Source organism: Muscardinus avellanarius, assembly GCF_963383645.1.
Source record: "Muscardinus avellanarius genome assembly, chromosome: 18".
Taxonomy (NCBI): Eukaryota; Metazoa; Chordata; class Mammalia; order Rodentia; family Gliridae; genus Muscardinus; species Muscardinus avellanarius.
Genome location: NC_137804.1, coordinates 2,658,060 through 2,684,701, shown reverse-complemented (window position 1 = coordinate 2,684,701; position 26,642 = coordinate 2,658,060). Strand labels below are relative to the sequence as shown.

The 26,642-nt window shown below is 47.2% G+C and overlaps 1 protein-coding gene across 4 annotated transcripts in view; it reads left to right on the top strand.

Moving 5' to 3' along the window:
* The window catches only part of TRANK1 (tetratricopeptide repeat and ankyrin repeat containing 1), a gene marked incomplete at both ends in the record, with an annotated part of 100,280 nt that extends 73,958 nt beyond the window's left edge, over positions 1 to 26,322 (top strand). For all 4 annotated transcript variants that reach the window (XM_080714912.1, XM_080714910.1, XM_080714909.1 and 1 more), the window contains 9 exons: positions 4,303 to 4,449; positions 5,138 to 5,294; positions 9,581 to 9,669; positions 16,733 to 16,836; positions 16,955 to 17,087; positions 19,750 to 19,895; positions 20,702 to 23,745; positions 24,503 to 24,601; positions 26,222 to 26,322. In XM_080714912.1, the coding sequence (XP_080571038.1) occupies positions 4,303 to 4,449; positions 5,138 to 5,294; positions 9,581 to 9,669; positions 16,733 to 16,836; positions 16,955 to 17,087; positions 19,750 to 19,895; positions 20,702 to 23,745; positions 24,503 to 24,601; positions 26,222 to 26,322 (4,020 nt within the window). The remainder of the gene's footprint in view (positions 1 to 4,302; positions 4,450 to 5,137; positions 5,295 to 9,580; positions 9,670 to 16,732; positions 16,837 to 16,954; positions 17,088 to 19,749; positions 19,896 to 20,701; positions 23,746 to 24,502; positions 24,602 to 26,221) is intronic.
* Between the last annotated feature and the right edge of the window lie 320 nt (positions 26,323 to 26,642).

Below are 26,642 nucleotides of genomic sequence, written 5' to 3'. Positions count from 1 at the left end.
GCGAGGATAAGAGAGTGTGTCACAGGTACCTGCTTGTGTTGGGGCAGCATCCATTTTGAGTGGGTGTATATTATTTAGATGTGGGTCTTGACAGTGGCTGTGGCTGTCCACAGCACGCCAGTCATGGGCTGGTTCTCCCCATTCCCTTCCCTGGCTCTTGTACTCATCTTCTGAGTGCCTACAATTAAGGGCTAGTTCCCAGTTTTCATTAGCTACTGTTATCCTTGGCTCCCAGGGATGCTAAGTTGGAGCGAGCTCTAAGGAGAGCCTTACAAAGAAGGCAAGGGTAGCAAGGTCCATCCTATGAGGACAGAACTGGGCAAGGTCAGTTCATAGAAAGACAACTCCGGGAAGACAATTGAGGCTTGGTTCCTGCCCGCTGGATCAGGTAATATGGGGACAAGAGCAGCTGCCCACCTGGGACCCCTTCTGGCATGGCTTCACTACCACTGCTTGTGGCCCATGTGGACCATGGCAGCCAGGGAGTCCCCAGACTGACCCCAGAGACCTCTGCGTCAGCCCATTGCTTTGACTCAGCTCCTGATCCTTCTGATGGCTTTTCTCCGCAAACTTGTTCATTATTGGTAGAGCCATCGGATCCAAATCATTGTTTTGGGTCTCCTAGCCACTGGTTTCCTTGTGCCACCATCTGTTGCTGGGGACCCAGGCTGGCTGCTGACCATGCTGTGGTGTCTTTGGGGACTTAGCTGGCTGTGTTCTGGTCCCTGTTGCACACTTCCCATTACACATGGTGCATGCTTGAAGGGGTTGTTTCATACCTAAGTCAGGAGCACTATTGGCTTTGACACCTCCAGGAGCACTGTTGGCTTTGACACCTTCAAATCTGCCTCAGAGATGAGCCTTTAAAGAAATTCCTTACCTCTTTCCTAATAATTTTAATGTCATATTTTCTGTAATACCAATGGCTAATGTTGCTAAGGATATTTTTCAGCTTATAAAGTACCTTTTGAGTGCATTGTCTCACTCATCAACCCTCGGAGGCGATCTCTATTTTTCTTACTCTAATTTTATAGATAAAGCCAAAGGTCACTGAGGTTAGGTAAGTTGTTCGTAGTGATAACATAGACGGCAGAGCCTGAAGATGAACCTAGATTCTTTCAGTTACAAATCTCTTTCCATTGTATCTCCTTTGACACTTCACCTGTGAATTGGCTTTCAGAACCTTTTATAATGTGTCTATCATTGCAATTCCTTTTCTACTGAATTTTGCTAATAAAATCAGATGCACATTCATTAACCCTGGAACCATTTTTAATCTCTGAGGACTACCTTTTTTATTCTACTAACACATCCATTGGTCATGGTTGGACTGAGGCTCCCCAAAAGGAAGAAGGGGTAAGAATTTGTTGTACCTGTGCTTATTAAGTACCAGTTATATGTGTGTGTGCCAATAAGAAGCTCAAGAATCTTTGGACTGAAGGAACTGTAAGTTGTGGTAGGATCTGTTTATGAAAGAAAAATACCATTATTTGGTCTCAGTGTAATGCTGGAAATGGCCAAGTCTTGACCTTACGCTCTCTCCCACTAAAGACTCAGTGAGTTACATGAAATTAAGAACAAACAAACAACTAAGCTGAATCTTTTGTGGAACCTGCATTCTGCTTACACAGTAGACTTGTGAAAAACCTTTGAATGGGATACTGTCCAATGTCAATGTAATCATGCATACCCCAGCAGAAAGTACACCCTCAGTTAATCATCTATAATCTCTAGGCCAAAAAGAACCTGCCAGCAAATGAGAGGAGGAAATGCTTTAATTCAAGGAGAAGGGAGGCAGATCACCTCCATCCCCAGTCTCTGTGGTCTTGTGTTTGGGGCTTCTTTTGAGGCGGCTGGCTGAGGTTGCTGCACAGCAATTGGCTGTTTGGCAGGGCAACTGTGAAGAGCTCTCTCATCCACTGTGGCTTCCTCTCCCAATCCGGTTTAGTTTTCAGGCAGGCATTCTTTGTAGCATCTGTCTCCTTGGCTGTGAGTGTTATGAGGAAGGGCAGGGAAGAAAGCCCTCCACTCACCCCTGTTTGTAATTCTTCTTTCTAGGGGATTGATTTTGCTGCACAACCACATGGTTGCTAGGGCTTTCTTCTGAGATGGGGAAGGACCCAAGGAATGGCTACACTAAACCTGTCTCTCATAGGGTGTTGCCTCATCTTGGGGGAGAGCACTCATTTCCCCAGTTACCCCCAAACTACCCTCCATGGGCTTTGGAAGGCGAATTGCCATCTATACTCCGTCCCAGTGGAGAGCCCCTTCTTTCTCACTCATGTGTGAAGGGGTTGGGGGGACTTTGAAAATTGCACCTTTTATGGGTTGGCTAGTGGACTTTGAAACTTGAGAATAGGCCCCACAAAGTGAGTTTGCAAGTAGAATCTAAGCCTTTCCTTCACAATTGTTAGTCCCAAGAGAAGAATCTGGAAGACTTTTAAATGCTTTTCTTTTTACTGCCACAGGTGTTGTAGGCCTGTATCCTTCTACAAATACACATACTCCTTGAAGTTTCCATCCTGAAAAAAAATGTGTCTGATTCATGGGAACAGATCAGTCATGTACCATCCGAGCAGCTCTTGCTTCTCTCCCAGAGAAGCCGAGCACCTGTGCTCAGCCTTGGTGCAGTCAGGCAGTCTGCGCCTGGTGCAGCCTGACAGGAGGGTCCCTTCAAATGTCAGGTACTTTTGTCATTTTCCTGCTTTCCTGGGCAGACAATTCTGCCAGCTAAATAGCAAAGAGGGCAGTCACGAACATGTCCTGAAGCTTTTCCCTAAACCTTCGAGCTACTTAAACAAGTTCATGATTAACATATTATTTTGGAACATAGTGATTAATTCCATAATTGATTAGTAGCATGACTGTTTCTGTTTTATAGATAGTGGTTAGGGCATTTAACTTAATTTAAACACAGAGTTTAGGTTATGGGGTAGCTTAGAGCAGATCATTTTTGCTCTCCACTTCATATTTTCTGCATCTTTTAAAAGCTACATAGATGGCAAATAGTACTATCTTATTCAGAGAAAAGGCTAAGAGAGTTAATTAGCTGCTCTTACAAGGCATAGTAAAGTGTGGAATCTGAAATTTCTTAGGAATTTTGCATCCTAAATTCTGCATGTAACCTGGGCATTTTGGCTTTGCTAGGGGATTGGAAAACAGGGCCTGCTGGCCAAATCCAGGCCACTGCTTATTCTGTGTGGTCTGTGGACCAAGAATGGATCTGAATTTTTTTTTTTTTTTGGTGGTACTGGGGTTCCTGGAAGCCCTTTAACCGCCAGGATACACTTCCAGACCTATTTTATATTTTTCAATTTGGAAACAGGGTCTCTTAAGCCAGCGAGGCTGGCTCCGAACCAGTGCTATCCTCCTGTCTCCACCTCTCAAGCGCAGGGATTACAAGCGTGTGCCACCACACCCAGCCTGAAAGTTTTTAATGAATGGAAAAAACCCAAGGGATAATAATATTCCGTGGTACATGGAAATGATATGCAATTAAATTTGTGCCCACAAATAAAGCTTTATTAGAACACAGCACCCACTTGTGCCATGTTGACAGTGGCTGCTTAGCACTACAAAGGCAGAGCAGAGCAGCTCTAAGAGAGACCATGTGACCTGCAAGGCCAAACCTCTTATCTGATCCTTAGAGAAAACTGCCAAACCCTGGTCTACACAGTCACTTTGGTTTTGGCACTTGGGTAAAGGGAAAACATGGGTAAAACATCAAACATTGTTGACACTTGGCATTGACCATTTCCTTTTATTTTCCCTACAAACTTGAGGAGAGGAAGGGAATACGCTGTGTGTGTGAGCCCATGTAGTTAGTAAGTACGAGAACTGAATCACACATATTTCCTTTCTTATCTCAGAGTCCGCCTTGCACAGTGCGCCCACAGCACCTGGAGTCTCTCCCATCTCAGGTTGAATAATTTCATTGGTCAGTCTGCCACATGTGTCTTAACTACTGGCTCCAATGGCATTCCCTAGCCACGCTGTGAGAAGGGGCAGCTCCTCTCCATAGTGCATGTAGAAATCCACTCAACTAGAATGGCTTCCCGGGCCCTGAGTCTTCTTCCCAGTGTGGGCACATATGCCTGGCTTCTCAGCTGCCTTGCCAAGCGTCTGGGGATTTTCACAGCAGCTGCCATAGTAGCCCCCTCCCATCCATTCTGAGGCCGCAGGAGGACCCCTTCTCACAGCTGTGTTGAAGGCCTGATCTTGGTTGGGGCTCAGTTCCATGACACTTGGGGAGGCAGTTCAAAGGCATATTCTATTGGTTTATAATTTGTCCTTGTTGTCCAGGCTTACAAGGAATGGAAGGTCATTTCCTCATTCACGCCTTCATCATCCGACTCCAGAGAGGAGAACTGGCCATTGGTCGAAGTGCCCCTGGAGAAGCCGAGCTCTTCTCAGACTCGGTCCCTCATGGTCAACCCAGAAATGTACAAGGTGAACTTCCGCCCTGTGTCCACACATTCACTGACATGGAAGCAGCAAACAAGGCTTCGGAGAGAAGCTGAGCTGAAACATGGGGCCTGAACCTGGCCGGTCCTACTTTATATCAGCAGCGGTGCGGAGACTGGGAAGAGGCAGAGGCCTCGGTGCTGGCAAGCTTCCTTTTTCTCAGCAGAGAACTCGGCTTGATGGGGGGGTCTGAAAGTCTAATGGGGAGGGCAGTAATTTCTGTTCACCTCTGGAACTCAGTTCTTTTCAGAAATTTCCTGGTCATAGAGTAGCTTCTGAGTACTTTGCTACGAATAAGAGTTATAATAGAAGTGTATGACTGGCTTAATTTTTAAAAAGTCACACTAATTGTGTAAGATGTATCCACCAGGTAAACTGAACTGAATGAAGGGTATAACTTCTAGTGAATCTGTGGTCATTTTAAAATTAAAACAAGAGTCACGGCAGATGATGGGGCGCTCACTCACCTTTTGGGTGGAAACTTTCTCCTAAGTTCACTAGCTCCTCGCTTGTCTGCGCTGCAGCTGCTGAGCTGGAGTCCTGTTCACAGCTGTGCATGCTTCCCTGAGATCTAGTTTTTGTGGGTTTTCAAGACCAGAGTGGGGCCATCGAAGTGTGGCACGTTGTAGCTGCAGACAAAAGGCTCATGATCCTGTGCTCACTCCCTCCCCAGCTCCTCAATGGAGAGCTGAAACAGCTGTACACTGCCATCACCAGGGCTCGGGTCAACCTCTGGATCTTTGATGAAAATCTAGAGAAACGAGCTCCAGCGTTCAAATACTTCATCCGAAGAGATTTTGTCCAGGTTGTGAAGACAGATGAAAATAAAGGTAAGGCCTCATTGGAATAGTCTCATTATTGGGGGAGGCAAGTTCTCTCGACTGTTCCTGTGGTCGGGTATAGAGAGCATAGGTCTGGTGTTGTTCTGGTGTTTTGAAGTAGTGGGAATTGGACCCAGGGCCTCCCATGTGCTAGGCAAGTGCTCTACCACTGAGCTATGCACTGGGCCAGGTTATAGTTTTTGAAAGCACATCTTTTTCTCTCCATAAGCTGCTGAAAATGAGTGTTCTCATTCATTAAGGCTCATGGGAAAGTGTGGTTGTGGTGGAGTTACGAGGGCTAACTCCTTTAGGAAGATCTTTTATTTGTCCTTTTAAAATGAGTGCTATGACGCCGGGTGTGGCGGCGCATGCTGGTAATCTCCGCGCTTGGGAGGTGGAGACAGGAGGATCAGGCAGGTTCGAAACCAGCCTTGCTGGCCTAAGAGACCATGTTTCCAAATAAAAACATAAAATAGGTCTGGGAGTGTAGCCCAGAGAAGGGTTTCCAGGAACCCCAGTACCACAAAAAAAAAAAAAAAAAAAAAAAAAGGATGCTATGGTCGTTGTTGGAGGAAATAGGCCCTGTTGGCAGAATGTAAATTGTTATGACCTTTGCCTTATTGGCAGTGTCCATTAGTATAAAGATTTCACAACCCTATTTGTAATTACAAGACACTACCAATGTCCTAGGTGTCCAATGGGGGAAAGGCAAAATGTGTTTCTTTCATTGGAATACCAGGTAAACATTAAGAAGAGTAAGGTTGATTTCCATGTATGGATATGGAAAGATGTTCGAGATGTATTTGATGAAAAAAAGTAGATTTTAAAGCAATATAGATAGAATTTTTGTGTGTGCTGCTGGAGATTGAACATAGGGCCTTGCATATACTAGGCAAGTACTTTATAACTGAGCTATATCCCCAGGCTCCTAGAATGATCTAATTTTAAAGAATCCCTATATTATACTAATATAGCATATGCCCTATGTCTGTAATCCTAGTACTTGGGAGGCCGAGACAGGAGGATCACAGATTACTTAGCGAGACTCTCAACAGTCTAGCTGTTAAAAAACAAACAAACAGCCGGATGTGGTGGCACACGCTTGTAATCCCCGCGCTTGGGAGGTGGAGACAGGAGGATCACGCTGGTTTGGAGCCAGCCTTGCTGGCTTAAGAGACTCTGTTTCCAAGTAAAAAAATATAAAATAGGTCTGGGAGTGTAGCCCGGAGGTAGAAGGGCTTCCAGGAAGCCCAGTACCACCAAAAACAAAAACAAACAACAACAACAACAACAACAAAACAGATCATCCACCACCAACAACAACAGAAGCGGAGCTGGGGGTCTGCCTGAGAGAGAAAATGCTCCCGGGTTCAATCCCCAGTAACACACACACACACACACACACACATACACACACACACACACACAATATAAACTGTATATATCAGAGTAGAACATTTACTTGTATGTGTATGTTTACAAACACCTATTTAGTGGCTTTAACTATCAAGCATAACTCAGTTCCTGTGTTTGTACATTGAGAATTACGTCTGTGAGAGTTTGGGATGATGGTTGTTTAGTTCCTGGGTTCCACAGACTGAGGACCCAGGCTCAGATAGTGAGGGCTCGTCAGAGTCGTCTGACCCTCTTCACCTTCTGTGATGGGCGTGGGGTTGACGCAGGGAGGGTGAGAAGGGAGGCCTGTTATGTCCTCACCGCCACATTTGTTCTTCCTGAAGCCAGCTGTGTATGGTGCCAGGACTGGTGGGCGTGGGGCTGTGGAGTAGATATGGACACCTTTTACTTTTCACTTTTATATCCTCTGTGCTGTTTGTAGGGTTTACACAAGTTACTATCATGTTATCTTCATAATGTACAAAGATTAGCTGAGTTAGAAATGAAGAAAAAGTTTCCTGATGGATAAGCACACAGAAATAATCTGCCCTTCAGGAAGGAGAAGGGTTAGACTTTCTCGAGGTTAATGGGTACCTCTCCTGGCTGGGGTTAATTTTCTAACTGTAAGGAAGGAGCAGGACTCAGGCTCAGACACTGTGGAAAGGTATGCTGGTTTTCTGAGGACTCATCTTCTGGCTTTATGGAGGTTATTTCTGGTTATTGCTGATGGCTAGGTTGGGCCAGGATTAAGTGGTTTTTTTCTCCTTGGACCTCACTGTTTCAGTATGATGAGAATAGTCAAAGGCTTTGAGTTTAAAAACCTGTCTACTAGCCAGGCCTGGTGGCACACACTTCTATTCCCAATCCTTGGGAGGCTGAGACAAGAGGATTGCGGGTTCGTAGCCAGCCTCAGCTATTTAGTGAGGTCCTCTGCAACTCAGTGAGAATGTATTTCAAAATAAAGAATAAAAATAGGGCTGAGGGTGAAGCTTGGATAGAATGTCCCTGGGTTCAATCCCCAGTACCATAAAACAAAAACAAAAGCCGTCTACTCATAAAACCTCTTGAGCTGACCTGTGCAGGCCCCACTTCCTCCTCAAGGGCTTTTACCCTCTCAACTAAAAGGACAAGGATTGGGTTGGCCTAGCATGCTCAGCTGCCATCTATCATACAACTTTTGCTCTTTTTAGTCCAAAAATATGTTCTAGTGCCTACTGTAAGAGATTATCAAGGCCATTTTTTAAACCTAAAAATTCAAAGTGAAAAAGAATTGCAATTCATTTTATGTCTTGGTAGCATTAAGAATGCGAGAGGTCGTTAATTATGAGTTAGAGTTGCACACAGTAAAGTCTTTCGGAGCACCCGATCCCACCATGCAGGGAACGTGGGTGAGGAGCACCCTGCGCTTTGCATTTCTTCACCACGGTGCCTGCAGAGTTCGCTGGCTCAAGTCAGAGATAATATAGGGTTTTACTGTAGGGCTAAAGTCTCAGCAGGGCAGTCATAGCACACCTGGAAGCAGAATGAGATGCCAGGAAGTCATCCCTGCACAGGGCCTCTTCCTGCGGAGGGAGAGCAGAGAGTGCTCAGGCTGTGGAGTCTAACATGTTCTCACACCTTCTAAATAAAATCTTCTAAGCACATTGGCCATGTCTGCTTCACTTCCTTGGTTGCTGTCCACTGGCCTGGGTGCCTCTGACCCCTCAGGTTCGCTTTGGCGTACCGTCTTCCTCGTGTGTCATGAGGCTGCGCATTGTCTTGTTGCTGGGGGGCTGGTGCGGTCGCCCAGGGGCACAGAAGGGACAGACAGCAGGTGGCTGCAGTGGTCTGTGGCCACCAACAGGAACATGCCAGGTTGCTCACTGTGACGTGCGCAAGCCTGTGCAGCTGGAAATGCAGATGGTCCCAGACTTAGGGCGGTTCACGTTACAATTGTTCAACTTTCTGATGGTGCAAAAGTGACATGCAGAGAACAGAAATTGTTACTTGAGCCTGGGTCGTTTTCAGGCCAGCAGTTGTGGTCCAGCACTCACTTGTGGTGCTGGACAGTGACCGCGAGCCATGGCTTCGTCATCCATGCAGCCTGATCCTCCACAGTGCCAGCCATGATGTTGGGCTGGTCAGGTGTATTAAGTGCATTTTTACTGATGATTTATTTTCAACTTACCGTGGGGTTTATTAGGAAAAACCCTATCATAGGTCAAGTAGCATCTATACTGCAAAATCCTGTTACTTTGTTCCATGCTAAATCCCCTTCCTGGGAGCTTGTAGAGAGCTACTTGGCTTTGGGTTTTCAGAGAAGAATTAGTAGTTGAACTCTGTCATCTAGTTCATAACCACAGAACAGGAGAGTGGACCAAAATTTAAAAATTCAAACCCATTCGTTCTCACCTCCAGCCTTTTCTCCTGAAACCCAGAGCAGCCTGGCCTGGCAGCTGAAGTATCTTAAGTGAGGACTAGCAGGGGACAGCCCAGGCGTGCTGTCACCGCGTCTACACTGCACAGCTGCGGGCATTCAAAGCGGAACTGGATTTCCTCCCAGTTCTTGGGCTAGAAGTGCAGGATCAAGGTGCTGGGGCTGGATTCTCTGCAGGCCCTCGGGACCACCTTCCCGTGGTGCTGTGTGCCTCCCTCTGCTGTGCCCTGCTCCTGCTGCCTCTCTGTGTGCCTACTCTCCTCCTCTCACAAGGACACTGCTCAGTTTGGGTTAGGGCCGCCGCTAAGGCTCCTTTTAAGTTCCTCACCTCTTTAAGGCCATGTCTCCCACCACAGTCACATGCCGAGGTGAGAAGATTAGGACGTCGCCAGGTGAATTTGGGGGACATGGATCAGCCCATAACAACAGGGGTAAGCGAGCAAACTCTCGGAGCTGCACACCTGATCTTCCTTTTTTATTTTAGACTTTGATGATAGCATGTTTGTCAAGACCTCGACTCCCGAGGAATGGATCGCACAAGGAGAATATTACGCCAAGCACCAGTGCTGGAAGGTAAGGCTAGGCCAGGTGGGGTCCCACCGTCGTACCTGTCTGCGGGTCAGGGATGGCGTAAGTGGCTTGTGCCACTTCTGAAACACTGGCTGCCGGAGACCACCAGCAGGTACTGAGAGGCACGTGGAGGTGTGGCCTTTGCCTGGCAGAGAATCCTATTTGTTTTCTCTCCCGCCTGTGCTCTGTGTTTGCTGTCATCACATGGGACAGATCGCTCTTGTTGGCTTTTCCAAATTAATCCGACACCAGCTCCACTGCCAGCCTGAGTCTGGGGGGGCTGGTTAGGCCGGATCACGAGCTGCACCGACTCCATCGCAGTGAGCCTGGGCAGCTAGCCTCCAGGAAATGTCCTCGGTAGTGCACCGTTTGAAATAATGGGAGGGGGAGGGGGAAATTCCCTAATGTATATGATATACATTCACAAACATACCAAAATCAATCACTAAGCCAAACCTGAGAAGGAGGGAGGGGAGGGAATGGGGAAAGGGCTAAATGAGTGATGTGTGCATGTGTACCTCTACTATTTTTTTTTTACCACATTAAGATGTGTGACTACAATGACCAATAAAAAAATTAAAAAATAAAAACTTTCCAACAGCAAAATAAAAAGAAAGAAATATCAGAGCCGTTGTTTCCCCCAGCATATCTGCATATTATATCACAGAGTCTCAGGTGGGACCAGGGCAGGTGTCTTCCAGAAGAGGTGAGGAAGATGTCTTTACCTGTAGTTTGTGAATGTTGACTAAAAGAGCACTGTTGGACGCCAGGCGTGGTAGTGCACACTTGTAATGCCCGAGCTTGGGAGGCGGAGACAGGAGGATCGCACAGGTTTGAAGCCAGCCACGCTGGCTTGGGAAATCCTGTTTCCAAATAAAGTATAAAAATAGGTCTGGGAGTGTAGCCTGGAGGTAGAAGGGTTTCCAGGAACCCCAGTTACCACACACACAAAAAAAGCACTGTTGTGCTCGTTCCCTTTATGTTCTGAATGATTGCCATTCTAGTTGGAGTTAGGTGAAATCTCAGGGTAGTTTGATTTGCATCTCTCTGATTGCTAATGATGTTGAGCATTTTTCATGCATTTATTGGCCATTTGAATTTCTTCTTTTGTGAAGTGTCTATTTAGTTCACTTGCCCATTTTTTGATTGGGTTATTTGTTTTCTTAGTGATGAATTTCTTGAGTTCTCGTATAGTCTAGATATTAGTCCTCTATTAGAGGAGTAGGTGGCAAAAGTCTTCTCCCATTCTGTTGGCTCACAGTTGAGGTTTTTGATAGTTTCCTTTGCTGTACATAAGCTCTTCAATTTAATGCAATCCCACATATTGATTCACCTTTTAATTTCTTGTGCCTTTGGGGTCTTGTTGAGAAAGTTTTTACCTGTGCCTATGTGTTGCAGTGTTGGACCTGTGCCTTTTCAAGGAGCCTCGAGGTCGCTGGTTTAATTTCCAAGTCTTTGATCCATCTTGAATTGAATCTAGTGCAGGATGAGAAGTGGGGTTTATTTCCATTTTTTGTGTGTGTGTGTGTGTGTATATGGTTAACCAGTTTTGCCAACACCATTTGTTGAACAGGCTATCTTTTTTCCAGTGTATGTTTTTGGCCCTTTTGTCAAAAACCAATTGGCTGTAAGTTTGCAGATTTGTTTCTGAGTTTTCTGTTCTGCTCCATTGATCTGTGTATCTGTTTCTGTGCCAGTACCATGCTGTTTTTATTACTATGGCTTTGTAGTATAAAATCAGGTATTGTCATTTTTCCTGCATGATTTTTGTTGCTGAGAACTACTTTGGCTATTCTGGTTTTTTTTGTTTTGTTTTTGTTTTTGTTGTTGTTGTTCCAAATGAATTTAAGGACTGATTTTTTTTTTTATGTGAGGAAGAACTTTGGTAATTTAATGGGTATTGCGTTGAATCTGTAGATCATTTTTGGAAGTATGGATATTTTAATAATATTTATTCTGCCTATCCATGAACATGGAAGATCTTTTCATCTTCTAAGGCCTTCTTCAATTTCTTTTTTCAATGTTAACTCAATACCAAGAAGTCTGGTCTTAGGATCAATTCTGCAGTTAAACAGAGCCAACATGGGCCGATCTCCTTCCATCTCTTCCTTGTTGAAGATGTGCCCTCATGGTTGCGTACTGACTAGTGGGCGCAGCAGCTCTGAGCACCCTGGGTCCCTTAGCAGCCACACAGCAGAAGCGCAGGGCAGGCACTTTCTTCTGGCTCTCTTGTTATCTTGAAGTCCTCGACCGACTTCCTCATGCCGCTCACTGGCTGGCACTAGGTCATGTCCTATTGACACTCCTATCGGCACTGGAGTCTGGAGGTTTGGGTATGTCTGGAAGGTAGCATTAAAAATACCTAATATTTGAAGATGAGCGTGGTGACGCACGCTTGTAATCCCCGCGCTTGGGAGGCGGAGACAGGAGGATCGCGCAGGTTCGAAGCCAGCTGCGCTGGCTTATGAGACTCTGTTTCAAAAATATAAAATAGGTCTTGGAGTGTAGCCTGGAGGTAGAAGGGCTTCCAGCAACCCCAGTACCCCCCCCCCCAAAAAAAAAAACCAACCTAATATTTGTTGCAGAAGTCAGCTGAGCCCCAAAACTTTATTCACTGCTCATCCTTGTTATAACTGGAAAGAAATACTGCACATTTGGCTGTTGTTGCAAAATCGAGAGTTTTTCTAGACAAATGGAGGGAAGGGGAAGCTGAGGCAGCAGCAGGAGGGGGTGACTGAAGGAACCACATCAAGACCCCACTCCTCCCAGACACCGCGGTGGTTCCGTCGGGCGCTTCCCATGGGCTTTTAATTATTCACCCCTTAAAAATATCTGTGAACAGGCCGGGCGTGGTGGTGTATGCTTGTAATCCCTGCACTTGGGAGGCTGAGACAGGAGTATCGCACGGGTTCGAAGCCAGCCTCAGCTACTTAGTGAGGCTCTCAGCAACTTAGTGAGACCCTGTTTCCAAATAAAATATGAAAAAGGTCTGGAAGTATAGCCCGGAGGTGGAAAGCCTCTGGGTTCCACCCCTAGTAACACCAAAAAAACATATATATATATATATATCTGTGAACGTTTGAACATGAAATCATTTTAGGGGAGCCTGCAGAGTTGAGAATATTATGAAAAGCCTTCCTCATCTGACTTTATTTTTTTCCTTTTCATTATTTATTTATTTATTTATCTTTATTGGTGCACTGTATTCATACATCATAGTGGGATTAAAAAAAACTTTGTAGCCGGGCGTGGTGGCGCACGCTTGTAATCCCCACGCTTGGGAGGCGGAGACAGGAGGATCGCGCAGGTTTGAAGCCAGCCGCGCGCACTGGCTTAGGAGACCCTGTTTCCAAATAAAAATGTAAAAATAGGTCTGGGAGTGTAGCCCAGAGGTAGAAGGGCTTCCAGGAACCCCAGTACCACCAAAAAAAAAAAAAAAAAAAAAACTTTGTAGACATACATGCACACATCGCCCAGTTAGCCCCTACCCAATCCCCACCCCGTTCCCTCCCCATCCCTCCTTCCCATGCTTGGCTTAGTGGTTGACATCTAGTATTATAGCAATTTATCCAAAATTAAAAATGATAATCTCACATAACAAGCCTGATACCAAGCTTTTGATGACTTAAAGATAACATTTCAATATTTCTTTTTGCTTTTTTTCTTACCAGAGAATATTATTTTCTTTTTTTTTAGGTGAAACTATCATATATTTATTTATTTATTTTTCAGAAAAAAATCCATCCTAATATGGAATATGGACTCTAGATACCCAAAACGATCTCGAAAAAGAACAAAGCTAGAAGATGTATATTTTCTGATTTCAAACAATATAAAGCTACAATAATTGAAACAGTGTAGTACTGTTCTAAAGGCAGATATATAAACCATTGGAGTTAAATAAAAGCCTAGAGATAAATTCTTCCATATATTGTCAAGTTATTTTTGACAAGGTTTCCACGAACATTTGGTGGAGGGAAATAATAATCTTTTAACTAAATTTTGTTGAAAAATAATAATTACATGAAAAAGAATAAAACTGGACCCTTACCTAACCCCATATACAAATATTAACTCAAAATAGATAAAAGACCTGAATATAAATCTTAAGACTATAAACTTTTAGAAGAAAATCTGGGTCATAAAACCTCACAACATTGAAATTGACAGTGATTTCTCAGATATGATTTCAATGGCACAGGCAACAGAAGGGTATACAAACTCCCTAGAAAATAAAAAAATATTGTATATCCAAAGACAGTGTAAACAGAGTTAAAAGTTACTGATAGAATGGGATAAAATATTTCCAAATGCTATATCTGAAGGTATATTAATATTCCAACTAGAAATCCTAAAAATTAGCAACAATAAAAGCAAACAATATAATTTAAAGATAGGTAAAAGACTAACATAAATAATGAATCTCCACAGATAACCAATCTTAGTTGTCTGTTGGATGGAAAATCTTGTTTCTCTGGTTCTGGTGTGTGTTACCTATTTCTTCTTTGTAGTTAATCTCTTTGAGTATTTTCTCTAGCGCTGGTTTTGAAGACATAAATCCCTTCAGTTTCTGTTTGTCGTAGAAGCTTCTTATTTCCCCATCTAACTTGATAGAAAGTTTTGCTGGGTAGGAAATTTTTGGCTGGAAGTTGTTTTCTTTCAGAGTTTGGAATATGTTACTCCAAGCCCTTCTGGCTCTCATGACTTGGTTTGGGAATTCTGGAGTGATTCTAATTGGTTTGCCTCTGAAAGTCACTTGGCCCTTTGTTTTTGTTGCCTTTAAGATTCTCTGCTTGGCTTCCACATTGGTCATTTTGACAATTATGTGGCGTGGGGATCCTCTTCTCCGATCCTGTCTAAAGGGAGTTCTATAAGTTTCCTGGACCTGTGTATCGACCTCTTGCTCTACGTTTGGAAAATTTTCTGCTATTACTTCCTTGAAGAGATTGTTGATCCCTTTGGTTTCACCTTCTTTTCCCTCCTCTATTCCAATTATTCTTAGGTTAGCTCTCTTAAAATGGGCCCATATTTCTTCAATGTCAGATTCCTGCTGTCAGATTTTTTTTTCTAAATTAGAAACTATGCGTTCATTTTTGGAGTGCTCATCTTCTAAGAGCGAGATTCTATTCTCCATGTGGTCTAATTGGTTGTTTGTACTTTGAATTGAGGCCTTTACTTCATTAATTGCATCCTTTATCTCTTTTTGGCTCTCTCTGAATTCTTTTCGAAACAGCTCTATTATTTCTACAGTTATTTTTCTGATTTGATCTTCTAGAAATCTCTGAATTTCTGTTTTATCGGGTTCTGATGTTGTGGGGTTGTGGGCATTCATTGCTTCATTGTTATTCCTCTTTCCCATGATTTCGGAAGTTTGTGCCTTCTCTGGGTTCTTCTCTTGGGTCACTACGACTTCACTTACGGTGCTCTGGATCTCGAGTCTGTGGTATCTCAGTCCCCACTACTCCTTTACTGGGTTGTATCGCAGAGTCTCAGACCCAGAGAGTCAATTGAGGCTGTTTTAGACCATGGGGGGTGCCAGGTTGGGCGTTCTCCTATGGTTTGATATCTCTGCCACTGCCACTCCCCTACTGGGTCAAGTCCCTGGGAATGCAGTACTGAAATTTCTCGTCTAGGGGTCGCAATTTGACTCACTCTTGTTGAGTGTGCTGATGGAGCTATAGTGGACTCGATGAATTCGTTGCTGCTGCCGCTGGTGGCAATATGGCGCCGCTGCCACGCCCTCGGCCGTGAGGCTGGCATATTTCTCCTCTGGTTTTGAGCTCCGCTCTGAGTCCCTGCAGGGTGTGCTGAGCCCAGCCCCTGGGAGCTTTAGACGCTCCCTGCGCCGAAAAATCTGCCGAATTTTGCCCGGCTGTTCCGCAGTGGCTCACCTCGGCTCGCTGTCCGCCGCTCCTCTCTGGAGCCTGGTGGGCTGTTGAGTATGTTGGTCTGTAGTCGTCTGGTGAACTCGCCTCTGCCACCGGCAGTAAGGCGGTGCTGCTGCGTCCTCAGGCGTGAGGCTGGCATATCTCCTCTGTGTCTCTGAGCTCCATTCTGAGTCTTCCTTCTCTTTGTGGCTTGGTGCTGCAAGGGAAGATGGCGCCCGCACTGTTTCGTGCCGCGGCTCCGGCCGCAGCACTGCGGTCTGTTTTCTTTCTGTGTCTCGTTTTTCCAGCCCTCTTTTTCTCTGTCCCTTGTAATTACATTTTTTGCTTCTCTGCTGATGGTGTTTTCTGGCTATGAAAGGCACTGATTTTGTGGTAATAGAGATTGGTTGTTAGCGGGGCTCGTAAGCCCCGCTTTTCTCCGTCGCCATCTTCCTGGAAGTCCCCCTCATCTGACTTTATTTTGATCCCATTGAAGGACTTTAGAACTCAGATTATTTTTATTGAGTTTTTGGCAGTATATCAGTGCATGTTTCAGAACCACCAAGAATCATTCATTCAAGAAATATTTGTTAAGCATTGTGTCTGGGCCCAGGCATATGATGTTGAGCACAGCAGGCTTACAGACAAGTTCAGGAGTCACAGCTGAGAGACCAGCTGCCCTCGGGCCACCTGCCCTGGACAGGTGCCAGGAGAAGCCTTGCTCAAGGAGAGGAGGCTTGAGCTGAGACCTGTGGGATGGATGAAGTTAAGGAAGCAGAGAAAGGACTGGAGAGAAACAGCCCATGGAGAGAATGTGTGCGAAGGCCCGTGGTGGAGGGAGTGTAGCACAGGCACGTGTGAAAGGAGGCCAGGCGGGGTAAACAGTTCAGCCTATCCACTTCCTCAGCAGATGCCACTTAGGCCCCCCGTGCCCACCCTGAGCCTAAGCTCTGGGTGAATGTGAACTCCCCCCCTTGTTACTATGGTGGCCTGTAGAAATATACATGGATTCTAGATACTTCCTAAAGAAAAATGCGAGAGTCCCAGCTGGCAGCACTGTTGGTTCTGCCTTTCGTGCTGCTCCATTTCCTCCTCAGCCTCTTCTGGCGATGCGGGTGTTGTTACTACCACGTAATGCTTTGACTCTTCTGAACGTCGCCTCCTTACCTTGCTGGGAGCCCACCTCTTGCGTATTCCAGGTTGCAGCCAAGTGTTACCAAAAAGGAGGTGCATTTGAGAAGGAGAAGCTGGCTCTGGCCCACAACACTGCCCTGAACATGAAATCCAAGAAAGTCAGCCCCAAGTGAGTGCGGGTCCGATGGCGCGGTCGGTTCAGATCTGCTGAGAAGAGAGCAGCCGGTGAACACGCTGGGGTTCTGCCGGCAGTTCATGGGAATAATGCTTGGTTTCCTTTTGTCCAGGGAAAAGCAGTTGGAGTATCTGGAACTGGCAAAGACCTATTTGGAGTGCAAAGAGCCAAAGCTGTCCCTGAAGTGTCTGAGCTATGCCAAGGAGTTCCAGCTCTCAGCCCAGCTGTGTGAGAGGCTGGGAAAGGTAGGGCCAGGGCAGAGGCAGAGGCCAGCTGGGAGAGGCCAGCGTGGCCAGTGCCCGGCTGGTGGAGGGGGATGGTGTGAGGGAGGTGGTGGACAGGGAAAGCCGAGCGGGCTGGCTTCGCTGACGGGCTGGTTGGGAAGCGTGAGGATGGGAGGGGTCCAGTGTGCTCTCTGGTTTGTGGCAACCGCGCCATTGGTGGTAGAGGCCCACCTCACCACCTTCGTGTGTTCATTCTCTTCCCCTTCACTGCCAGTCTCTCTCCCATTGTCATCTCGCAGCAGCCGTGCTAACACATGCAGGCCCCGCTCCCCAGAGCATGGCTGGCGAAGGACGAGCAGTGGCGTCTTTTGCACACACACTTGCAAGCACACCCGAATGGCCTCGTGTTTAGCTCTTCTCTTCTCACCCTCTGCTCTTGGCTTCTGGCCCTGTGTGACCACCGGTAGTAGCCCGAGTGCGTTGCCTCTTCCTTTTCCTAGTGACGGTGTCCAGGCTGCTGCCGAGTCGCTGCCCCCAGCGCATGGAGCAGCGTGTTCCTGTGTGAGCCTTGGTGGCACATTTGCTAGGCGCGGGCTTGCTGGCCCTGGGATGTGCATGCGCTGTACTTCTTACTAAGTGTGAGCACTTTGCTTTCTAGAATGGCCATACCATTTTGTGCCTGAGGGTTCTGTGTTCCCCACCTTCTCAATTGTGTTTCTCACACAGTAACTGTAATTTTCTGATTTCCACAAAAGTGATGGAGATATATATCTATCTATCTATCTCACTGTGTGTTTGGTTTGGGGAGGCTTTTTTTTTTCAGTACAGGGGATTGAACCTAAGGGGCCTTTTACCTCCATTCTACATCTCTCTTCCTTTGTATTTTTTTTTTTTTTTTTGGTGGTACTGGGGTTCTTGGAGGCTCTTCTACCTCCGGGCTACACTCCCAGACCTATTTTATATTTTTGAAACAGGGTCTCTTACGCCAGCACGGCTGGCTTTGAACTTGCGCGATCCTCCTGTCTCCGCCTCCCAAGCGCGGGAATTACAAGCATGCGCCACCACGCCCAACGTATTTTTTTATTTTGAAACAGGATCTTGCTAAGTTGCTGAGGCTCTTTCTAAATTGCTAAGGCTGGCCTTGAACCTGCAATCTTCCTGTCTTAGCCTCCCAAGTCCTGGGGTTACAGATGTGTGCCACCATGCTCAGCTTCACTGTGGTTTTAACTTGCAAGCCTCTAGCAGTGAGGTTGAACATCTTCAGATATTTGTTAATCATTGAATTTTCCCTCACTGCAAACTGCCAGTTCATATTCTTGGCCTAGTTTTCTGTTTTATTTCCAGGAAGTATTTTTTTCTTTTGGTTGTAGGAATCATTTTTATGTTCTAGCCCTGCCAAGTCCTGGACAAATTCATCACTAGCCAAATGTGGCTATTAAAACTAAAATTAAATAAAAAATTTAGTTCCTTGGTTACATTACCTACATATCAAGTTTTATATATTCAGATGCTGTTTGTGGCTAGCAGATGAGATAGACAGATATAGAACATTTCCATCTCATAGAACATCCCGTTGACAGTGCTGACGTAGATGTTAGTATTTGTCTTCTTTTAACCTTATTTCATGTACCCTATGTTGAAAAATTCCAACATAACCAGATTCATTAGTCTTTCTCCTGAAATTTGTGTGTTTTGGGTTTTGTCAAAGATTTATTTACCTCCAAATCACAGATATTCTCATGCATTTTCCCTCAGTAGTTTTCTCATTTATATATTTAATCCACCGGGGACTTACCTATGTATATGGTGTGAGGTTGGGATTTAACTTAATTTTTTTTAATCTTATAAAGAATTAATTTCCCAAATATTATCTACATTTTAGTGTTTTTTTTAATTTTTTTTTATTTTTGTGGTACTGGGGCTGGAACCCAGGAGCATTCTACCTCTGAGCTACACCCTTGGCCCTAGTTTTTAGTCTTTTTATTTTGTTTATTATTTATTTATTTATTTATTTATTTATTTATTTATTTTTGGTGGTACTGGGGTTCCTGGAAGCTCTTCTACAATGCTACACTCCCAGACTATTTCATATTTTTATTTGGAAACAGGGTCTATTAAGCCAGCAAGGCTGGCTTCGAACCTGCGCAATCCTCCTGTCTCCGCCTCCCAAGCGCGGGGATTACAGGCGTGCGCCACCACACCCAGCTAGTCTTTTTATTTTTGAAACAGGATCTCACTGAGTTGTGAGGGGCCTCACTGAGTAGTTGAGGCTGTCTGCAAACCGCGATCCTCCGGTCTACGCCTCCCGAATGCCGGGACTATAAGTGTGTGTCACCATGCCCAGCATTTTAGTGCTTTTAATTGGATTTTAAAATATAGTTGGCCTGCCGGGCGTGGTGGCGCACGCTTGTAATCCCCGCGCTTGGGAGGCAGAGACAGGAGGATCACACAGGTTCGAAGCCAGCCACGCTGGTTTAGGAGACCCTGTTTCCAAAAATAAAAAAATAGGTCTGGGAGTGTAGCCCGGAGATAGAAGGGCTTCCAGGAACCCCAGTACCACCAAAAAAAAAAAAAAAAAAAAAAAATAGTTGGCCTACAAGTATCCTCCCTGTCCTTCCTGGTATTGGTTTATTGTTAGGATTATTAATACGCTATATAAAAGTAAAATCTTACTTTGTCCTAGATAAGAGATGCTGCCTATTTCTATAAGCGAAGCCAGTGCTACAAAGATGCTTTCAGATGCTTTGAGCAGATTCAGGAATTTGATCTAGCACTCAAAATGTACTGCCAAGAGGAGCTTTTTGAGGAAGCTGCTATTGCAGTAGAAAAGTAAGTGGTTTTCTTCTTTCCCACCTCCCACTACCCCCCTTGCTTCTCTTGGAAGGCAGCCTGCCCTGGGTGCTGTTATCCTGTGGCTTCTGAAGTGGCTGGACCAGGTCAGTCTCCTTCCACTTGAGTGGTGGCCTTGGGGGTGAGTCAAGAGCTCCTTGAGGGCAGGACTCTGTTTTCCACTCTTTTTTCAGCTTTGACACAGGGTCATGAGGAGAGGAGGCTGGAGGAGATGAGGATTTGTAACAAGTGTGTTTATAACGGGCTGTACTGACATCAACCAGCAGAGCTTACCAGTCTCACATGAATCCATGTACACCTGGCAAGAGAGAGGGTCATCAGTTGGATAATAAAGGGTAGACTGCTAGAATCACTAATATCTACACGGCTCCCGTGTCCCTTTCTCTTTGTCACATTCAGCTTAATCAGAGGTGTATGCCTGAAATGATTATCATGCTTCTGTGAGAGCGGAAGGTATCCGCTCTCATAAAAGCATGTTGACTTCCACTTGGCTTGAAATTGTAACTCCACTCTATTGCATTAATTAAGCACAGTAATGCCAGATTGCTTTGAAGAAGGTTTTATTGTTTATTATTTATTATTTTATTATTTATTATTATAGTTATCGTACTGGCAACTGTATACTGAGGCATTTTTAAAAATGCTCGAATGCTTGGCAAGTTTACGTCTCATTTTGTTGTATCTACATGTGAGATTTTCTTTAAATTGCTCAGTGCCGTACTTTGGGGGAAATTTCCTGTCGGCTGGGTGACAGTCAGTTGACCTTTGTACATCTCTCTTTGCAGGTATGAGGAAATGCTGAAGACCAAGACCCTTCCCATTTCCAAGCTCTCCTACTCTGCTAGTCAATTTTATTTGGAAGCTGCCGCCAAGTACCTGAGTGCAAATAAGATCAAGGAAATGATGGCCGTGCTCTCGAAGCTAGACACCGAAGACCAGCTGGTGTTCCTCAAGTCCCGGAAACGCCTGGCAGAGGCCGCGGACCTGCTGGACCGGGAAGGCCGGAGGGAAGAGGCGGCCCTGTTGATGAAGCAGCATGGCTGTCTGCTGGAGGCCGCCAGGCTCACTGCTGACAAGGACTTCCAGGCCTCCTGCCTGCTGGGGGTGGCCCGCCTCAACGTGGCCAGAGACTGTGACATCGAGCACACCAAAGCCATTCTGAGAGAAGCGCTGGATCTCTGCTATCAGACCAGCCAGCTGGCTGGCATCGCAGAGGCCCAGTTCCTGCAGGGGGTGATCCTGAAAGACTTCCAGAAGCTCAAAGATGCCTTCCTCAGGTTCGACATGCTCAACCACTCAGCCGGAGTGGTGGAAGCGCTCTACGAAGCAGCCAGCCTGTGTGAGGTCGAGCCCGAGAAGGTCCTGGCCCTGGCTCCAGGGGGCTTGGAAGTCCTGCTCAACCTGGTCAGGGCCCTCAAGAGAGTGACCAACAATGCTGAGAAGGAAATGGTCAAGTCTTGCTTTGAGTTTTTTGGAATCTCCCAGGTGGATGCCAAGTATTGCCAGATAGCTCAGAACGACCCTGGGCCCATATTAAGAATAATTTTTGACCTGGACTTGAACTTGGGAGAGAAAAAAACAAAAGAACATTTCTTGATAATGACTGACCAAGTGAAACTAGCCCTGAACAAGCACCTTTTGAACAGGCTGTGTCAGATCACGCAGAGCCTGCTCGGGATGACCTACCCGGGTGTCTGCATGAGGTTTATCGTAGGCTTAAAATGTGAAGATGAAGACTGTGAAGATTTTCACAGGCCTCTGCGGCGCTGTGAGGCCAAACTGATGGTTCAGTCAAGAATGCACCTGGTGGCAATCAATGGGTTGCTTTTGGAAGCCAAGAAAGTATTCCCTAAAATCCTGGCTGAAGAACTTGAAGAAATCGATTATATTTTGTCCACAGATATGTACGGCCTTTGCAAATCCTTACTGAGTGTCCTGTTCCCTAGGCATTTTCATCAGAGAGTGCTGTCAGAAAACCCCATGGCGTGCAAAGAGATCCTCAAGCTCAACTACAAAGCCTTCCGATCCTATAGGTTTGCCTTGAAAGAATACATACACGATCTGTTCCGAAACGAAAGGGCGCGCAGCCGGCGGGAGTCCACAGACCTGTGGCTGACCGCCATGCAGGCGCTCCTCCTCTGCTCCAGCTACCCGGAGGAGCTTGGAAAGCTGCTCCACCAGGAGGAGGACAACTACCACAGGGAACTGAAAGCCCTGGAGTCTGGAAAGGACGAGAGGGGCCGGGGCAGAGGCAGCAGGATCAAAGGAATAGAAGGGAAATTCGGCATGCTGGTGCCCAACAAGGACGATGAAGGCGTGGAGAAGACCCACCTGTGCTTCATCCGGCTGCTGGAGAATTGCATCGACCAGTTCTACGTGCACAGGAACCCGGAAGACTACAAGAGGCTCTTTTTCCGTTTCATGAACGTCCTCATCAAGAGGTGCCAAGAGCTGCTCATCCCCAGCATCAGCAACACAGTGGCCCTGTTGGAGTTCCAGTTCATCCACTGCGGGGTGGTGCTGGCCCGCCTCTGGAAGAACACCATCCTGTGCCTCCCCAAGAGCTACATCGCGCTCCTGCACTACTGGGAGTTCCTGTTCAGCAAGAAGGACAAGGAGCAGGGGGACGTGTTCTCCATCATTCAGGACTACAAGCCCAAGGATGTGAGCAGAGCCATTCAGGACTTCCGGTTCCACCTCTCCTACCTCGTCAAGGTGCTCTGTGGCTACGAGAACGTGAACTTCAACGTCCTGATCGATGCCTTCAGTGAGATTGACTGCCTGGTCTCGGGCGAGGCCGAGCGGACACTGGTGCTGAGCCTGGTGATGCTGGTGAATGCCGACGAGGTCCTGCAGCCATTCTGCAAACCTCTTCTGTACCGCCACTTCCAGGAGATCGAGACCAGGCTGCAGCTGATGAGCAGGGACTGCCCGGACCAGGTTCCCGAGCGGCTGCAGAAGGCAGTGAGGCGGGTGTTGGTGGCCGTCAACGTGAAGGCCGTGGCCGAGGCGCTGCAGGACCTGCTCTTTGAGCGGGATGAAGAGTACCTGATGGACTGCCACTGGCGCTGGGACAGCGGACACACCAAAGGGTCCGGTGTCCGTGGCCTCTGTCACGAGGAGGTCAAGCTCAACCGCTTGCTTTGTGTGGGCCCTGTGGACTACTTTGCCGAGCCCGAGTGTGACTTTGATGAGGACGAGACCGATGAGCTGGCCCTGGAGGACCGAGACTGCCTCCTGGCCGCCATCCTTTCAAAGAAGCAGCGGAAGGCCTCCATCCAACGCAAGTTGAGGAGAGCGTGCCTGGTGGTGTCTCTGTGCATCAGCTGGAGGAGGCGGGTCCAGGTGGGACGAGGCCGGGAGGAGGCCAGGGAGCCCAGAGCCGGGAACTTCAAAAAGGCCGATGTGGACCGAACCCAGTGCGACCTGTGCGGGGTGAAGTTCACCCGCAGCCCCGAGCGCTACTTCAGCCCCAGCAAGACATTCGAGGGCGTGGCCTCCGAGGCCGTGGGCCTGTCCAGGGCCGAGCTGGATGGGAAGGAGTGTCGGGAGAGGAGCAGCGAGTCCTACGAGCAGCATCTTCGCCTCGAAGGCCACCAGAGGCAGCAGAAGGCCTACCAGAGGTACTCAGAGTTCTTCCACGAGAAGGTGGATCCCGCCATTGAAGAAGGCAAACTGGTGGTGCAGGACATCGAGCAGAGCGTGTGGCTTCACAGCCACCTGGGCTACAGGGAGCACAGCCACATGCTGCAGAGGAAGATCCAGGAGCACATCAAGCGGGTCTCGGAGTTGGTGGAAGACCTCTACCGGCGCAAGGCCTGGGCTGGCGGTAAGGGTCCTGAGGTGGCCTGTGGCCCTGTGTTCTGGAGGGAGGGTGACTTGGGATGATGGGATCTTGACATGAGCGGAAACAGGAGTACAGAAGCTTTGTTCTCACATTGCAGCAAAACCTCGTTGTTTGGCCCCCCAGCCTCACTTAAAGTCTTTGGCCAGGATGGTTTCCCCAGGTGCTAAAGATAAGAGAATGGCTTGCTAACTAATTCTAGGGAGGGAGAAGGTAATAAGCCTTGAGGAGACTTGCATGCTCTCCTGGTTCATTTACTCGGGTCTTTTCCTGGGCAGGGCCCTGAGGAAGTTCTGGAAGTGCGAAGCTGCTCTCTTCTCAAGAGAGTCCCTTAGGTCACACCCGGGTGAGCCTCGAAGAATACGAATTCTCATGTGGTCTTAGAATCAGGGGTCCCCTAGCTTCATTCTTAGCTACTGCTCAGCAGCACCGAGCAGGAGTTACATAGAAAACTAGTGAAGCTGCATATTTTAAAGCCTTCTGTAATTTAGACACCCTCTCCAGTTTAAGGTTTAATACCATTGTGGACACAAGCTTCCTTGAAGCTTTGCTCTTGGCAGGCTCCACAGACAACAGTAGTGGGGTCGGCCAGCATTCAAAGAAGTTTGCAGTAGGCAGCAGGAGGCAGCTCGGTCCCTTACTCCAGAAGGCCGGGTCAGAGAGCACGGGCGCGGGCGGCGCGGGGGCGTGGCCAATGCCTGCAGCAGCCTCCTCACTGGCCCCTGTTGCTTGGCTCCTGCAGCGGAGGAGGCGATGACTCGGCTCGTCAAAACTCTGGACCTGTCGGTCCAGGATGCGCAGAAGTGGCTGACCAAAACAGAGCAACGGCTGAAGGAGGAAGGTAAGGGGCCCTTCAGTCTACCGCCAGGCAGCTCTTCAGGTCCTCTGGTGCTTGGTACTGCTGGCTCCCAGGGGAACGTGAAGTGGGGCGCCAGTGCTCTCACAGTGGCCTGTTGTCTAGGAGCGTCTGCCAGTGTACCCACGTGTCTCCCTGTGATTGTGAGCGCCATCATTCTGGGCTCATGTGAGTTGCCACAAAGCCCTTTGCTGCACAGGAGGCTCAGTCACTGCACATACAGTGGCTCCCAAGACCAAGCATCCCAGAGCGATGCCTTGATAGATGTTTGCCTGTAGCTGGGTGTGGTGGCACACACCTGTAATCTCAGCACCTGGGAGGCTGAGACAGGAGGATCACTGGTTTAAGGCTAGCCTCAGCATCTTAGGCCCTCTGCGACATAGTGAGACTGTGTTTCAAAATAAAAAAACACATAGGGCTGGGGGTGCGGCTCGGAGCTAGAATGCTCCTGCATTCCATCCCTAGTGCCACGCACGAAGTTTGCGTGTGCCAGTCCTTCATCTAAGTCAGTGGATATTTCCTGAGTGTATAGTGTGTATCGGCCCTGTTATGGGCCTGAGAATATGCTGTGAACAAAACACACAGAATCTCTGGGGAAGCTGCAGGCGCCTTCCTAGAGAGGCTGCAGCTGGTGTGGAGTGAGTCACATTCTTGGTTGCAGTAAGAATTTTCCTGCCAAGTTCTGTGGTCCAGAAGGACTCCGTCTCGCCCTCTTCCCCAATGCCTGGCCCTCCAACTCGACCACATTTGCTTTTCCTCTGAGTATTCCACGATCCTTGGGTGCCCTCTGAGGCCTAATCTAGATGCTCCTGGAAAATCCGGACCCTGGAGCTGGGAGAATTCGAAGGAACCTGGTGCAAATTTCTGTGCCAATAAAAATCCTGAGCATATAGTCCTTCTGGGGACTATGGTTCTGTGATTATTTCAAAGAAAGTAATTAGTATGCCAACCCAGGAATATGGTCAAATCTAGGTTTTGTTCATTTTGTCATTTAAAGGGCCCCTAAAGTAAGGCCAGAGAAACCAGCCTGAAAGAATTAAATCCTGGAGAAAGGTGTTCACTTTGGCTCTTCGTGGGCGGCAATACCAGAACTCAAAGGAAAATTGTCTGGCGCCCTGGATGGAAAGGTTTATTGCTTTAGTCTAAAACACTGATTACAAGGCCGGGCATGGTGGCGCACGCTTGTAATCCCCGCGCTTGGGAGGCTGAGACAGGAGGATCGCGCAGGTTCAAAACCAGCCTCAGCTACTTAATGAGGCCCTCAGCAACTTAGTGAGACCCTGTTTCCAAATAAAATATAAAATAGCCCGGAGGTAGAAAGCCTCTGGGTTCTACCCCCCTTACCACCAAAAAAAAAAAAAAAAAAAAAAAAACACTGATTACAGAAACACTAGGTTTTTGTTTTTTTTTTTTTGAAGATTTAAAGAAGTTTATTAAAAAGATAGAAATACAGAAGATAGTTACAGCCCCATGCCATGCTTGAATGGCATGGGGGGTGGTTCGAGTGATGCCCACCAGCGCTAGGTTTAGTAGGATGTTGCACTTTACAGTGGAATGGGGACAAATCACCTCCGCTCTCTCTTTCTGGGTTTTGCTTCTCACTAGGTATTGTTCAGGAGGATGATTATGAGACTGAAGTGGAAGATTTTGGTGAACTCCGTCCTAGAAGACGCTCGCGAAAATGTGGAAAGCAAAGAAAATACTAGGTCCTCAAGAGCCTCCGGAAGAGTCCATCCTGTCTTAGAATTTGGAGTCAGAGGCAGAAGAGACAACGAATATAAGTTAGCATTAAGACGCAAAGCCCAGGGTGGTCCAGTGGCGCCTTGCTTTTCCTTCCTGTTGTTTCTCTCAGAGGAGCTGAGGATCTGATTGTTGCCTGGCCTGCAGGGCCTCGTGGTCTCCACGTTGCAGTCTAGCGGTGTTAGGCCCCTGCAGCAAGCTCAGGTTGGAGGAGTCTTAGCTGAAGGGAAGGTTGGCACTCCTCCAAAGCCCCCAGGTACCTTGCTCGTGACATCCTGGCAGTCAG